Source organism: Paroedura picta, chromosome 8 (genome assembly GCF_049243985.1).
Source record: "Paroedura picta isolate Pp20150507F chromosome 8, Ppicta_v3.0, whole genome shotgun sequence".
Taxonomy (NCBI): domain Eukaryota; kingdom Metazoa; phylum Chordata; class Lepidosauria; order Squamata; family Gekkonidae; genus Paroedura; species Paroedura picta.
This window is the reverse complement of record NC_135376.1, coordinates 79,485,273-79,501,944: the sequence shown is the minus strand read 5'-3', so window position 1 is coordinate 79,501,944 and position 16,672 is coordinate 79,485,273. Positions and strand designations below refer to the sequence as shown.

At 42.2% G+C, this 16,672-nt stretch overlaps 1 protein-coding gene across 1 annotated transcript in view; it reads left to right on the top strand.

Annotated features, from left to right (window-relative positions):
* Window positions 1-16,672, top strand: part of COL13A1 (collagen type XIII alpha 1 chain) — a 152,777-nt gene that overhangs the window by 108,630 nt on the left and 27,475 nt on the right. The window contains exons 31-33 of the mRNA XM_077350539.1: window positions 18-44; window positions 5,551-5,631; window positions 15,243-15,278. Of these exons, the coding sequence (XP_077206654.1) occupies window positions 18-44; window positions 5,551-5,631; window positions 15,243-15,278 (144 nt within the window). The remainder of the gene's footprint in view (window positions 1-17; window positions 45-5,550; window positions 5,632-15,242; window positions 15,279-16,672) is intronic.

The window sequence follows — 16,672 nt, the reverse complement described above, 5'->3', positions numbered from 1 at the left end:
CTTTGTTCAAAATGCAGGGTCCTCATGGCCTTCCAGGACCTAAGGTAAGATTGCAGGAAACTTAATATGGAAAACAAAGTCACAATGAATCAAATTAGTTAAGGAATGTGTAGGATGTTGTTCTGGAGGGTAGATTTTAGGTAGTTTAGTGCTCGTACACAACAAGCAACTAATTAAAAGATATTAAGCATTTGGGCTTGCAGGTGGCTGAAGTTTATTTATTCTACAGTCAGAGATCAGCAAGTCATAAAATTTGACATCAAAGATTTAGCTTACAATGTTATAAAAATATAGAAGACTCTCTTGACTATAAAAGCCATAAAATCATTTGATAAGTTTAAAATTATATAATTTTTATTCTGGCCCTGTATTCACTATTAAACGATGAGTTTTTACAAGCTATACCAAGAAATTTTGCTACTGAGACTGTAGATTGTCGGTTTCCATCTTCCAGTAACTGCCTGGCTTTTTTCCAAATTTGAGTGACAATTGTCCAGTAGAGGTGTAATCACTGCAAACCTCTGAATGAAACGGGTAGCAAAGGAGGACATAAACTACACTTTCAACCTCCTCAGATCCACAAGGGCAAAACCTTTCTTCAATAGGGGCTTTTCTATACCATCCTTCTAGCACTGCAGAAGGCATCTTGCAAGAGTGAAGGCTTTTCTGTGGCTATGTAGTTCCAATAAAGAGAGGTAAGCAGCCGGTGTTACTATATATTTAGATTTTGCAGGAGAAAGGGAAAAAGGAACCTTCTCTATGTCTTGCTGCCGTTCAATATCCAGTATCCTTTGTTTTAAAGTACTCTTTGCTTGTTCATAGCCTAAAGCCAGGATCATAGAAGGAGAAAAACCGGGCTTGCAAGCTTTCCTAGATTCGTTTTTGACCAGATGGTCTAAAAATTGTCCAGGATTAGGAGTGGAGTCAATCTATGTGGAAAGAAGTTGATATTCAGCAGTGATTTAAGAGGCAATGCACACCTTGGCTTCCACCTGACCATGCCAGTTTCAAGACAATGTGTTTGACACACAGCTGGGGACTTGCAGAGTTTTAGAAATTTTGATTGCACATGCTCAAGAAGGGTGAATTGAGATGAAGAAGGCTCAATCATAGTCCCATACAATAATTGGGCTACAGTTTTGGCTTCACAAAGGTTTAAACCTGCAGGTATATAGTGCCCACCCCTAGTTCGCAGAAATTTATTAATGTTAAAGGTGGACTTCTGACCAATGTCCGCTACATGTATATGATGGGCTTTTCTTGAGCCAGAGGCCTGAAAGATTTTGGCAACATATTTAAATGTGATCAACTGTTCTATTGCATGACCGTCAATACTCCATCTTCTCAGTTTTGGTTTCCTAACAAAGGCCATGATTTTTGTTTTTTGATAGTTTATTTCTAAATGAACTTCCCTGCAATAATGAGTTAGTGCCTTCAAAGCTCTTCTCAATTCCACAGGGGTCCAATGTTGGTGCAGCTTATGTGTAGCAGATTGTTCACACAGACTTTGGAAATGCAAAGCACTTCAGTTGGCACTAGACCCAAAGACAAGATACTAGGGCAACTCTTTCATGTTAAACCAGGGATTGTACCCTTCCCTCTCCTGGAAGGAATCCTAGAAATGGCAAGATCTGTTTGGGAAAAATCATCTTCCATTTTTGTCATGTAAAGTCGAGATCATGTACAGGGTTCAGCAAAAAGAGTCTCAAAGCGGCTTGCAATCACCTTCCCTTTCCTCTCCCCACAACTGACAGCCTGTGAGAGATATTAGTGCTTGATCAGAACAGGTGAGCCCAAGGTCACCCAGCTGGCTGCATGTGTAGAAGCAGGCAATCAAATCCAGCTGCCAGATGAGAAGTCTGCGCTCCTAACCACGACACCAAGCTTTTTACCCATCCTACTCCATCCTCATTGATAGCAGAGGAGATGCAGACTTAGCAGAGAGTGGGTTCACATTCGTCTCAGCAGTTAAGGAGAGCAGAAAGAGTGATGCCTTGAGTTATAAGACTTTTCATCATCTTTAAAATTCAGGATAGCAAATTACTAGGCTATTATAGCATCCTGCCAACTCTTCCTATGGGAGATCATCCTTTACCTAGATCAGCCATTGCCATGTGTCTCCTTGGGGTCAGAGGCACCTCACCTCCTTTGACTGCTGGCCCAGGAGCCCGGCTGCCTTGGTCCTCCCATTTGCTTTGTTCCATCTACTCCTGGCTGGACACATGGGCCTGAAGTCCTTGGTGATAGGTCCCAGGGTTGTGGGAGCAGCCTAGCTTCAGAGGTGGGGGCAAGACAGTGGTAGAGTCTCCCTCCTAAGGCTGTGGGTCAGTTCTTGGCTGCTGCTACATCCTTGGCCCTTCTTGGTGACCTTGAAGGATGGCCCCATAACAGCATCCCCACATACAGAGTCATGTGTAGAGCACAAGGAGATTGGTCAGGACACCATAGGGGCATCAGGAGGCTGTGGGTAGCATGTCTTAGACTCCACTTCTGGGGCCAGATGGTAGTGGTTCTTGTGATATTCACCATACAGCAACTCAATGCTGCAGACACCCACCACCATCAGGGTATCACTGCCCACATGACAGTCTCTACTCTGGACAGACCATCCTCCACCAGCCACATGTAAGGACCATCTTTGGCCATGAGGGCTCTGATGCACTTCCAAACAGGACCAAAAGAATCATTCAAATGTTTCAGAGTGGACTTCTCCATCCGGACAGAATGACCCAAGTTAGAAACTTGTCCCGCCAACATGTACCAGAAGACAGAGTGTCATGAGATGGTGGAGCTGCTCTTATCAGTGGCAAAGGCAATGCTTGCATGCTCCACAGCCAACGTGCTCAGCAGCTCCATCTAACCTCAGTCCAGTTAGGCTGGCAGTGGCAGATGTTGCAACAGCCATGCCACCCACACACTGGGGACTGCAGAGACAGGCCAACTCACTATGAGAACATATTGATTCTTCCTTTCTGCCCTACCCATCAGTCGACAGGAAGGAGCCACAGGCAGCAGGCACAGAACAACTCAGATAAAGGGTATGTAGTCTCCAGAGAGGTCAGAGCATCAGGCATATGAGACAACATTGCTCCAGCTATCCTTCACCCTTGTGAATGCTATCCCCTTTTTCTGAAGGGCCCACCCAGCTGCTGGCAGTATGCTGTCCCCTCCTGCCCATGCTTCGGGTTTACCACATCCTCGTGCAACTAGTGCTGTGCATCTGGATGTCTGTGTGTCAGCAGAGGAGGTACTGTGTCCACTAGTACCAAATCTGCATCAGCAGCTTACATCTACAGGAGTATGTGTGCTTCTCCAATGAGGAGTGTGATCTGGCTCCTATCAGAACAGGCTTTGCAGCAAGTGCCATGTTCCCCATCTCTGTGGGGGTCATGAACTGCAACCTAATCATCTGCCATAACCATCACCACTTCTATAGTTGCAGCATCTAGGCCTCCTGTGACCACTGGAGCATCTTTACAGGCCTAGTGGCCAAATTCTCGGGCAGTGTCAACAATACCAATAACTTTGTAGCATCTGGCCTCAACTATCTGGTGTTTGCCTAGCCAGAGGTCTAGGGATGGTTTCTGAGTCAGTACCATGGGAATGGGTGGGTAGCTGTTGATCAGGTAGTTTCACCCCTCACCCCTTATGACTATCAATGCATTTCACCCAGATCACTGTGGGGGGCTTTTTGCATGCCTTCAAAATAGCACAATGGTTGCCAATTGAAAACGCTACTGATTTGCTGTTATGCACAACGTCGTCGACAATCTGCCACACACCTGAAACCAATCTGCGAAAAGCGCTTTCTTGTAGCGCTTTCAGGGAAATCCCCAAAAGTGGATTCACCCTCCGGAAAGCGATACACTCCTGCAACCAATCTGCAACACTAGCGAAAAAGACCTGTGCGTTAACATTGTTGCGGTTTCTACTAAGTCCCTCCCCCTGGCTCTCTTCTCTGATCTTCCGGCGAAGCGATCGCCATTTTTCTTTCTCCGAGCGAGCGGGGATAAACGCACCAGCGAGCCTCTTTCAGTTTAGAGGCTTCCCCGGCTTCAGTCCCTCCCCTTCAGTCACTAAGCACAAAGAACAGAGAAGCCCGTTTGCTGATGTATTTTCCCTTTATTTTTTACACCTTCATTCAGCCGAAAATCGGGCCCGTGAGAGGGGGGGGGGATTTTTTTTTTTCACTCGGAGGGAGCGTGGCAACGATCAAACGACAGCTCAAACACACTAGGCAGCTGGATGGGTCTCTCCGTTGCAACGAATTAACACAGATTCGTTGCAATGGGTCTGTTTTTTTTTTAAAACCTTTCTTAAAGGGAAAGGGGCTGTTTGGGAGCATGCTAATGGCTGCCCATTGGCTGCTTGACGGCCAGGGGCGGGACGAGCTCGGCAATAGCGCTTCCTTTCTAGCGATTTCTGCCGAGACCGGAAGCCTGTGGGAAATGCTACAAAACGCAACTGGATTCCACTACAAAGGCAGGTATGCATAACGACGAATTCCACTATTTTAAATGGCGATTTTTCATTCAGTGACCAATTTGCTACAAAGATCCCGGTGCGTAAAGCCCCTGGGTATCCTCTACCAGCATATTTGCTCACCCCATATCCAGAAGAAGACACACCAGACAACCAAGCCCACCACCAAACATGAATGTCAAATGGGCATTCATCCAGCTCAGAATGTACTTTCATTGCCTCTACCATACAGGGAGCCACAGAGCCATGCAGTCTCTAGCATTGGCCAAGCGGTTCACAGCGTGCATGATGCTCCCCAACACTACCATGGAGCAATGTCTGCCACTACCCCATGGAAGAAGCCTGCCAGAAGGTCCATGGGTCCATGATCAGTGCCCAGAACAGTTGCTGGGGACATTGGCAAGGCAGGCCCTGAGGGGCCACCTTGAGCAGGAGTGGGTGTGGACACATCTAGCAGCTGAGGCATCCAGGTGCCTGGGCTGATGAGACCCATCCTCTGCAGCCTGAGCAGGGAATAACATATTCACTGTGGCATACATATTGACCATGGCACTGTTCAGGTTTACAGTCAACATTACCCACTAGCTGCTTTTTTTGTCATGTGAGCATCTCATTTGCATACTGAAATCTCTCTGAGCTGATTCCCCCCCCCCCAAGGATTGTGCTGTAATACACATATTTGTAACTAGCTCATGAAAATCAGGCTATAAGAAAAAGTCTTCATTTTCTGGAACTCGGGACTCCTCTTTTCTCATAAAAGCTGTAATTCTTTTACCAAGACTGATTTTTCTATCACTTTCAGTATTGTAATCTATAAATATTATAAAAAGTGGCACTGTCTGGTTTGACAGTAAAATTTCATTGGTAAAAGCACTGTTGTCTTGGATATTATTGGATGCCTGTCAGTATAATGCTAAGTTACTTTAGTCAAAACCCATTGAAATCACTGACCACAGAGTGGTGTAAGTTAGCATAAGTTAGCATACACTCCATAGTCCATTATGCAATTAATGTTTAGAAACATCCCAATGACATTGTTGGCTTTCTCTTGGTATATGTTCCCTTCAGGGAGATGCAGGCATTGATGGAACAAAAGGTGAAAAAGGTGCCTCTGGTGAAAAAGGAGACCGAGGTCCCCTAGGATTGCCTGTGAGTATCTAGAAAGTCAGAGAATTTCAATGTCATCCTTTGTGAAAGCCGTAAAAAGAAAAAAGAAAAGCAACAAAAAAGAAACTATTTTTGACACTTCTATATATTAAATGGAAGGTGTAACAATACCATATTTTAAAAAAAGAAACAACAAAAATATTTGATTCCCATATATTTTGATGGCTTGGAAGATCTTGGCTTGGATCCTAATCTGCCAATTTGTCAAATGTAATAACAATTTCACTGGCAGTGTGGTATTTCCATTTCCAGAACTGGGGGTGCTGATTTTTGGTGACTGTTCCTCTCTGTAAGCCCCCACATTGCTCTCCAAGTCATCTTCAAGGCCACCATTTCAAGGGGCTCAGAAGCTTCAGTGGAAAGAGAATGACAGGAAGGCTGCCTTCATCTAGCACTCCACTCATGTTACTTAGGGCCTGAGAGGAAACTTATATGTATTTTTACTTGCATCATAGTATGCGGTTTCAGCTGCAATGCCAAGACTTGCAAGAAAGGAAAGGACATAGCTTATCTCTGCTTATTTATTAAAGGTGGGGTCTAGTATAGAGCAAACATCTGGCAGAGTCCTTTCCCCAAACAAATCCATTGATTCATCATACTTCTTTCTATAAAATCTCTAGCCAGAGATAATCCATTTCCTGTGTAAAATACATAACCATTGAATTTCTGTCTCTCACACACATACTAGCACACCACTGAGAGATTTTCATCAGCCTAGATAAATTAAAGCATTTTAAAAAGATGCAGTTTGTTCTTGGATGCTTTGTGAATACCCTTCTCAGCCCTGGCATCCTTCTTTTGGAAAGAGCTCCCAGAGGAGTTAGGGTTCTGTCGGAGTTTGCCAAGTTCCACAGGGCATGCAAGATGGAGCTCTTTTGCCAGGCATTTGACTGAGCCCAGGATGGCAGCAAACATTTAACTGCTGCCCCTTCCCCCTCCTAAACTATGTAATTAGGGACGGCCCCAAATTTCAGTGATGATATCCAGTTGCAGGTTGCTGTAAATCTACAGATTATAATTATTAAATTGCTTTTAACTGTTAACTGTTAATTTTACTTAATTGTCCTGAATGTTATTGTTCGATGCCGGTCATGTTGTTCTTTGCCCCAAGACTGCAATTCCTGAGAGGGGTGATATAAAATCAAATAAACAAACAAACAAGGCTCAAGTTTCAGGTACTCAAGCTAATTACTCTCTCCAGCTCTATGGATATTTGTAGCAAAGTGCCCAACCAAATATGTATTTCTGTCTAGAAATAACATCAATCGGCCTACTGAAAAAGACAGGATGCTGGACCAGATTGTCCTTGAATATATGGGCTGTGATACTGTACCATTATCATAAGCAGCCTGCATAACCAATCCAGAAAAAAAGATGGCTACAACAGCCTCAGACATGTAGTTAAATATTTATACAGAAACCACTACTATGATACTCAAATGAATACTGGCGAGGACACACAGCTGGAATGTATGTGGGGCCACATCAGTGATAGTTAGCATGGTGGACAGTGATCACAGGCCCTGAACAGCAACTTAGGCACAAGTGACCCAACACCCTGACTGACCATCATTGCTGGACAGCAGCAGAGGCATCTGGAGAAGCACCGGAATAGCTAAAACACCTTATATTTTCTACTAGGTGGCTGCAGCTTCTTACTTCCTTTAGCTAAACTTTGCCTGCCACAATTAATCCACATCTTTAATTGAATAAATATCAATGTTTTATTTTATGTTTTACTATTATTTATTCATATGTTTATTTTTATGATTATAAGGAGTATTTTTCTCATTTATTGTTATTACGTATGTTGTTTCCCACCCTGAGGCTTCCAGGAAGGGCAGGTTATAAATAACATTTTATTTATTATTATATTATTATTACATGTATGTAACATTTTTAAATGGTCAAAGTATTTCACATATGCTAGCTCAATAATTTCTATAACTCCTTTGGTAAGTTGTATTATCCTCATACTGGAGCTGCGAGCCAATGGCTTTGCATTAAGGGCAGTTTTTGTGAAACATGGCTTGGTGCCAATTCCAGTACTGTATTATTCAAGGCCATAGTGCTGGAATCAGTACCAAACCATGCTCCACAAAACCCAACTTTCAGCTGTCCATGGCAGAATTTGGAAGCTAGTAGTATGTATGTATGCAAAGATGAACCCTAGTCATATCTTCATGAAATTCCTCTGATCACAGGAATGCAGCTGTCCCATTCTCCCTCCCCATTTGTGCTAATTAACAGCTGTTTGTAGTAATAGACCAAGTAACAGTTCAATAAGGAGAATTCAGTTGTCCATATGTGAACCATAGGCCACATGCTGAGACATTGTTATTGTAGGGGATTCAGAGGCATTACAAATATTAGACATCAAAAGCAAAATGGACAGGAACAACTCTATAAAAAGGACCCCACATAACTATAAAGCTAATACTGCCAAATGAGATCGCCTGGAGCTTGACAATGCAGAGATCTCATCCTGTGCACCTGTGTAATTGTTTTTTTTTTCATTGTGTCTGTTTTTACTACCTGCATCCAATACACTTCCCTGGCAATGTGCATGTTTTTGTTTAATAACTGTCAACATTTCATAATGATTTTAGCATAAATGTTACTTAACTTCGAAATTCAGAGAGTAAATTTATTATGGGAGCTCAGGAATGTTATCAATAGAATGCAAGACATAAAACACATTAAAATGGTGGGGTGGAGGAGGTTGCCAGACCAATTGGTAGGTGTTGAGCCACTTAATTAAAGAAAAACAGATTGCATACTTGTAAATATTATTCTTCGAGTAGTGCATTCACACTGATGGTCTTTTTGAATGTACACAACGTTAATTTGGAAACTTCCAAAGAATTTTCAGCCCCAGATGTCCTTTTCCCTTAGAGATAAAGTCTGTACATGTTCAAGGATCATGCCTTCCCACTCCCACAGCACGTTCTGTCATGTGAATACATAGAAGACCACTTGAAGAACATATATGTAAGCAACCATTTTTAATTCTTTGTGGTCTCTGCATCACACTGATGAAGGTATACTAGCAAGCTGGGTTATTTGGAGGATACTACAGATGCAATAAGGGATGTTGCACACTAGTGTACTAAATGATGCAACTTGAATATCAAGAGCATAGTGCCACATGAAGGTAGAAGGCTGAGTCCAGTTGGCTGCTCTTCAGAATTCAGGAGGAGGAAACTCTTTAAAGGCTGAGGATATGGTAACAGGCTCTGATACAATCTGACTAACCCAAGAAGAAGTTTCAGAGGAAATTTATAACAGAGCTTGGTGGTTAATATCATTCACTGGTTCAAGATCTGGGATGATACCCTATGTCCTTTCTTTGGTTCTGTATAACAATGAAACAGGCCATGGTCTTTTCAGAAGTAGACAGTTTTGACTAAGTAGAATGACCATGCTTGCCAGACATAATAAATTTTCCAAGGCCGGATTTGGCAAGTAAGTTGGGAGAACCAAGTGTTAAGACAAAAGATGTTGCATAATAATAAATAAAATAAAAACCAGGGACCACCTTTGGTAGAATACTGATGTCCAACCACAAGACCCCCTATTTGCTGTAAAAAGGAGATTTCTGAGCACAGTGCTGGCATAATTGGCTCTAGTTGCTGAGCAAAATACAAGTAACTTTATGAATAGACAGATTAGGGCTGCTAGTGTTTAAGAGCTCAGATACTTGGCTACAAGGTGGAAGTCTCATGCAGGTGGAAGTGGAGAGTGGAGCCAGTGATACCCTTGAATAATTATTTCAGCAGAGATTGAGTAAAGAGTGAGTGGCCCTGGATCAAAGGATCTAAAGTTCAGAGGGCAGCTATGTATACTTTAAGAAATGAATATGCCAAGCCTATAGAATGCAGGTGTAACAAGTACTCTATGATAGAAGTCATTGGATTGGAAGGATGTGTCCTATCTCTGTATAGAGGCAAAGGTGATTAAATGCTTTCAATTACCCTGATGGATGGAAGACTTTCAAAATTACCTGTTGATGAAGAAGTAAAAAATTCTGCCTGGAGCATCCAGATGATTTAGTGTGTTGACAGCAAACAGAGATTTGTGGAAGGATGAGGTTTGTATGATGTCGTAGAGAAGGACCTGCAAGATGATGTATGAACCAAAAGAGGACAAGGTATTTTTGGTCTACTGTGAGAAGTCATGAGATGCAATTTCAGTTGCTGTCAGGGCTGGAGCTTGTATTACCATAAAAACAAAAGGGTATCCTTATGATGAAGATGCAGGAGAAGACCACAGTGGAGAGGATGTTGCGGCTAATATTGGGAAATTGACTCATTCCAGCTGGCATGTGGATATGCAAGGTTCTCAAAATCATGTATGAGACAATGTATGTATGAAGCAATAGAATATTTTCCCGTATTCTGATGGCAGTGCCATTTTTTGTTTCCAGTAACAGGGAGAGCAAGTTTGGTGTAGTGGTTAGGAGTGCGAACTTCTAATTTGGCATGCCGGGTTCAATTCTTCACTACCCCAAATGCAGCCAGCTGGTGACCTTGGGCTCACCACGGCACTGATAAAACTGTTCTGACCGAGCAGTAATATCAGCGCTCTCTCAGCTTCACTCACCTCATGGGGTGTCTGTTGTGGGGAGAGGAAAGGGAAGGTGATTGTAAACCGCTTTGAGACTCCTTCGGGTAGAGAAAAGCGGCAATCATCAGAAAGGCCAAAGCTGAGAGTGAGCTGAGATTGGCCAGGGAAGCCCATTGTAACAAGAAAAGATTTTTCAGTTACGTGAGGAGCAAACGTAAAGTAAAAGAGGCAATAGGCCCGCTGTTGGGTGCGGATGGACAAACACTAACGAAAGATGCAGAGAAAGCAGAAAGGCTTAGTGCCTATTTTACATCTGTTTTTTCCCACAGGTCAAAGTGTTTAGGCACATCTAGAGATGGCTATAGCCAAAGGATAGTGTCTGGGTGGCAGGTTAACATGGATAGAGAGGTTGTCGAGAGGCATTTAGCTGCACTGGATGAGTTCAAATCCCCTGGTCCAGATGAAATGCACCCGAGAGTACTCAAAGAACTTTCCAGAGAACTTGCACAGCCCTTGTCCATCATCTTCGGAACCTCTTTAAGGACTGGAGATGTCCCGGAGGACTGGAAAAGAGCAAACGTTATTCCAATCTTCAAAAAAGGGAGGAAGGATGACCCGGGAAACTACAGACCAGTGAGTCTGACCTCTGTTGTGGGGAAGATAATGGAGCAGATATTAAAGGGAGCGATCTGCAAACATCTGGAGGACAATTTGGTGATCCAAGGAAGTCAGCATGGATTTGTCTCCAACAGGTCCTGCCAGACCAACCTAGTTTCCTTTTTTGACCAAGTAACAGGTTTGCTGGATCGGGGAAATTTGGTTGATGTCATTTACTTGGATTTTAGTAAAGCTTTTGACAAGGTTCTCCATGATGTTCTGATGGATAAGTTGAAGGACTGCAATCTGGATTTTCAGATCGTTAGGTGGATAGGGAATTGGTTAGAGAACCGCACTGAAAGAGTTGTTGTCAATGGTGTTTCATCAGACTGGAGAGAGGTGAGTAGCGGGGTACCTCAGGGTTCGGTGCTCGGCCCGGTACTTTTTAACATATTTATTAATGATCTAGATGAGGGGGTGGAAGGACTACTCATCAAGTTTGCAGATGACACCAAATTGGGAGGACTGGCAAATACTCCGGAAGATAGAGACAGAGTTCAACGAGATCTGAACACAATGGAAAAATGGGCAAATGAGAACAAGATGCAATTTAATAAAGATAAGTGTAAAGTTCTGCATCTGGGTCAGAAAAATGAAAAGCATGCCTACTGGATGGGGGATACCCTTCTAGGTAGCACTGTGTGTGAACGAGACCTTGGGGTACTTGTGGATTGTAAACTAAACATGAGCAGGCAGTGTGATGCAGCGGTAAAAAAGGCAAATAACATTTTGGGCTGTATCAATAGAGGCATCACATCAAAATCACAAGATGTCATAGTCCCATTGTATACGGCACTGGTCAGACCACACCTGGAGTACTGTGTGCAGTTCTGGAGGCCTCACTTCAAGAAGGACATCGATAAAATTGAAAGGGTACAGAGGAGAGCGACAAAGATGATCTGGGGCCAAGGGACCAAGCCCTATGAAGATAGGTTGAGGGACTTGGGAATGTTCAGCCTGGAGAAAAGGAGGTTGAGAGGGGACATGATAGCCCTCTTTAAGTATTTGAAAAGTTGTCACTTGGAAGAGGGCAGGATGCTGTTTCTGCTGGCTGCAGAGGAGAGGACACACAGTAATGGGTTTAAACTTCAAGTACAACGATATAGGCTAGATATCAGGAAAAAGTTTTTCACAGTCAGAGTAGTTCAGCAGTGGAATAGGCTGCCTAAGGCAGTCTTCAAGCAAAGGTTGGATACACACTTTTCTTGGATGCTTTAGGATGCTTAGGGCTAATCCTGCGTTGAGCAGGGGGTTGGACTAGATGGCCTGTATGGCCCCTTCCAACTCTATGATTCTATGATTCTTCGATTCTATGATATAAGAACCAACTCTTCTGCTTCTTCTAATGGAGAGAGAAGTCAGAGATTCTTCTTGTATCCATGATACTAAGGGTTGTTATATCTAGGACTTCAAGGAGGAACATCTGGAAAAACCGTAGAACAGATTTCTCCTACTGCAAGATTGGTGGTAGTCTGTAAGACAGAGGTGTTGAGAAGATATTGATGAGAAGTTTTTCAACTATTTCTCAGAGAAATAGCCAGTGAGTTGAACAACTGGAGTTAATTCATATCAACCATTGGATTCTAGTTGTAATGGTATTTTGAAAGAATTTTAATTACTGGCTACAGTTCCAGGGTCTGCTCAAGCAAATCTGAAGATGAGGAGGCAGGAATACACAAAGAAACTACCCAGTTAGTAGCAACCTTTGATTGGTGTTTCTCTTTGTGCTTCCTTCTTGTTATATCAACTAAAACTTTTGAGGCTTGTTTCTGTTCTGCGGTGACTTGAAGTTGAAGACTCAGGGATCAACGTATCTGGCATCAGAGAAGAAACAGGAAGCACCAAGATCAAGGCACATTTCTTCTGAGTGATATATCTCACACATTCAGTAATTGTGTTTGAGGCAAAGGGGGCTCTCACATAGGAGACTGCATTGTACACTTCAGATGATGAACACAACTTTTAAATGTGTGTTGATCTTCCAAACATTAGACACATGAATTGTGGCAGTCAGTTGAATACAACTCTTCTGATGATGATACTGCCTTCTGCACCACATGAGACACCATGGAATGAAATGCAGAGGACTGAAAAAGTGGTGAAAACTAGAGAGGGAAAGGAAAAGAAATTGATTTAAAAATAATAAAGGTTAACCTTAGAGGTTTGAAGAGAAGTTGCCTGATGCTCATAACACTGTAGCAAATGAAAAAGAACTGAACAGAGAGCACTAACTCCTGGGTATGAACAGAACTGTGTATCTGAGGAGAGAGGCCTTGTATGTCTAAAAGCCAGCTCTAGAAGTTTCCAAATCAAAACTCTCTAAATGTACATGAAGTTCACCAGTGTGATATACAAAGACCACAAAGTAGTAACCGTCTAAATGTGCTGCCCAAGCCTGGCACACGCAAGGTTAGTCCAGAGGAATGCACACTTGCCGAGTCACCCAAGTTCAGAGTGCATACCAGAGAGTAGTCAGAAGTCCAGTCCGGATCTTATCCGAAGCCTTGACAGCCAACGTTCAAAGGAGAGCCGAAGGGGGAGTCGTTAATCACACCAAGGTCGAAGCCGGAGAGTCGTTCAGGCCATGACAATAATATAATATTATTGATCTATATTGCTAGCCACAACTGTTAACAGATATATTGAAAAAATAATCTAAGTCAGTGGTCCCCAATCTTTTTATCACCGGGGACCGGTCAACTCTTGACAATTTTACTGAGGCCCGGGGGGGGGGGAGTCTTTTGCAGAGGGACGTCACCGCCACCTGAGCCCCTGCTCCACTTGCTTTCCTGTTGGCGCCCCTGACTTCCCGTCACCTGCTGGGGGGCGCTGCCAGCAGCAGCTGTGTAGTGCCACGCCGAGGGGGAGCCCCAGTCATGGAAGCTGCTGGACAGCACCAAAGGTGAGCTGGCGGCAGAGTGGCAGGGCAGCCCTCGAGGCAGCGGCCGGGGAGGAGGATGAGGAGGAGCCGTGGCCTGGTACTGACTGATCTACGGATTGGTACCGGTCTCCGGACCAGGGGTTGGGGACCACTGATCTAAGTAGTCTAAACAAAAGCTATTCCTCACACCAAGTGTATTTATGGTTTCTCTCTTGTTAGGATATTATGTTTCCATGGCTACAGTTTTTCAGAATGTAAAAACCTATTAGCATTATTCTCAAATTCCTTACCCATTTTAAGCATCCTTAATTATAACAGAATGCTACCTATGAAGAACTTTATGATCAGGTTATAAATATGATTTGAAATATTTATGTAATTAATTTGCAGTGATCAAGGTAACTCAGAAAGCTTATAGGAATGACCTCTTAATTTCCAGTTCTGTTCAGTGTTAATAGTACAAGCTCATTCAATTCAATGAAGTATAAATAGTATAATCATACAGCCAATGCTGATGCACATCTCAATGGATATCGATTATTTTCTTTTATGTTAATGTTTTTGCCCAGTATAACCACCCAAGGTTTAAACTGAACTTTTATCACCTTTGTTCTTGAACATTCAATCAACACATGTTAACATTTAATTACCAGCTGTATGAACTAGCTGTCTTGTTTCAGTGCTTTCAGTGGCACATAGATAGGACTGATTTGGACTGAATTGTGTCTAAAGACTTTAAAGGATTTTAGAGTTGGGTGTCATCTGTTTTCATCAGGTTTGCCAGGTCCCCCATCCATCACTGGTGGGGATGAGGGAGTAGGGTTGGGAAGTTCCTGGAGAGGACAAAGACCTCAGTGAGGTGCAATGGCATAAAGTCCACCCTCCAAAGCAGCCATTTTCTCACAGTGAGTTGATCTCTGTAGTGTGGAGATGATTTCATTGTTTTTTGTCCATTTTACTGGATTGTAGGTAACTATAATTATAATTACTATAGCACTATAGTTCCAGTACACATAATGCTTGAAGACCCAAGAATTGTATTGCTTCCCCAACTGGTTCTTTTCTGTTTGAAAGTTGCTGAAATGAATATTATTTCTTGGGACTCAGTGCACATGAATCACTTCCAAAAATGTTTCAAAACATCAGTGTACATTAGAACTCAGTTATTCCTGTCTAGTTGGCCTCTGCTGTTCCTTAGTTCTGCTCTTGCAGTCACCTCTACCACATAAACCAAGAAATACTCTTGGGAGGGAAGTTCTGATAGAGTATGTTAAGATGTAGTGTTCCCAAACTGATCAACCAGCCAATGTTACATTCAGTGTCTGTTTTTTGTTGTAAGTACCATCACCTGTCTTTGAGATCCAAGTTTTGTTGTTTTATTGTGAGCATATGTTTGTCCTGAGTCACTGCTTCACTCACCTCTTCCTTCCCCTCCTTACCCCCATTCCTTCTTGCCTTTTGTTTTGTTAACCCTTCCCTGTCTGTCCAGGGTGCTTCAGGTTTAGACGGCAGGCCTGGCCCACCGGTGAGTTCCATTTCTCCATTACCCTACATTCCTCTTTCCTAATACTGTGATTTGTCTTCTTTGTCCTGCCACAACCTTATCTGTACCATTGTCTTTCCAAAAAAGTAGGGTAGGGCAAGTGAAAATTCTGAATTTTGATGTCATAGCACCGTAAAGTTATGACTCATAACCTTAGATATTCATATGAGTCCAAGGATATAGCCCCAAAGATAATCCAGTATATTAAATTTTTTAAGTTATGATAAATTAAACCTTATCATGTTTACATAAGTAATGTTATATACCTCTGTCCTCATATTATATGCTCAGTCTTCTCTCCCATGTGAGACTTAACTAAAGTCACTTTCTCAGTCATAGTAATGCTTGGCATGAGAGCTATATGAGCAAAGGGCAGTTTGGTACATTGTTATTTTAACTGCAGTCAATTTATTCCAAGCAGTTTCTTGAACGAATATTTAGCAATTTGCACATACAGGTGATATGGAAATAAAACACTGTCATTTTGTGAATGCTGTTATACCATACTTCATGTGCTTCCATATACCCAAGTGATCTTCTCAAATCCACCCCTGCATGAAATAGTCAGTGATTCCTGAGATTTTTTTTTATCTGATCTGTCTGGTGACCAAACAATAATCTTCACACCAAAGTTCTTGAGTTCTATCCCAGATTCACTTTTTCAAAATCTGAAACTCAGTTCATACAGCATTGTAATAAGCTGAAAAACCACAAACAGTGTTTTGCAAAAAGAAGACTGGTTTCTTTTTGACTCTGGAGTGTAATCTTAAAAACATTAGAAGGATTATTATATTGGATATGCAGACATCAGTGAACTACACAATACTTTAGACAAAATGTGATTAAAATACTTAGGAATTCTTCCATGTTGATATAGAATACTATCCCAGGATAACTATCTTGAATTAATAACCACTGAATTCTGCCAACTACATTTTAATTTTGAAAAAATAGGAACATTGTTTCATTTTATGAAGTGCTTCAAAACTCTTGGACAATTATTAAGAAGTGCAGTTATTTTAATAGGTCCATTTCATGTCAGATAGAGCCCATAATTTATTATAGCATTTTATTTTATTTTAAAATATTTTTATTGCATTTGTAGGGTCATACAAGATCTTCCAGTGGAGGAAATTAATGCTGTTAGGTTATGTTAACCATTTTACAGTCCTAAATAAGTGAAGATGTAAATGTTCTTCCTCATTTTCTTGGATAGATTAATTGGAGGGGGGGGGGCTATAAACTACCACTCTAGCCCAGTCTTAGATGCAGTCTTCTAACAATGAAATCCCGAACAGAGTAGCAACTTCTAAATCTATTGAAGTCTTAGAAGAATTTCATACTAATTCAGAGAAATTAAAACTTGCTAGCATCCT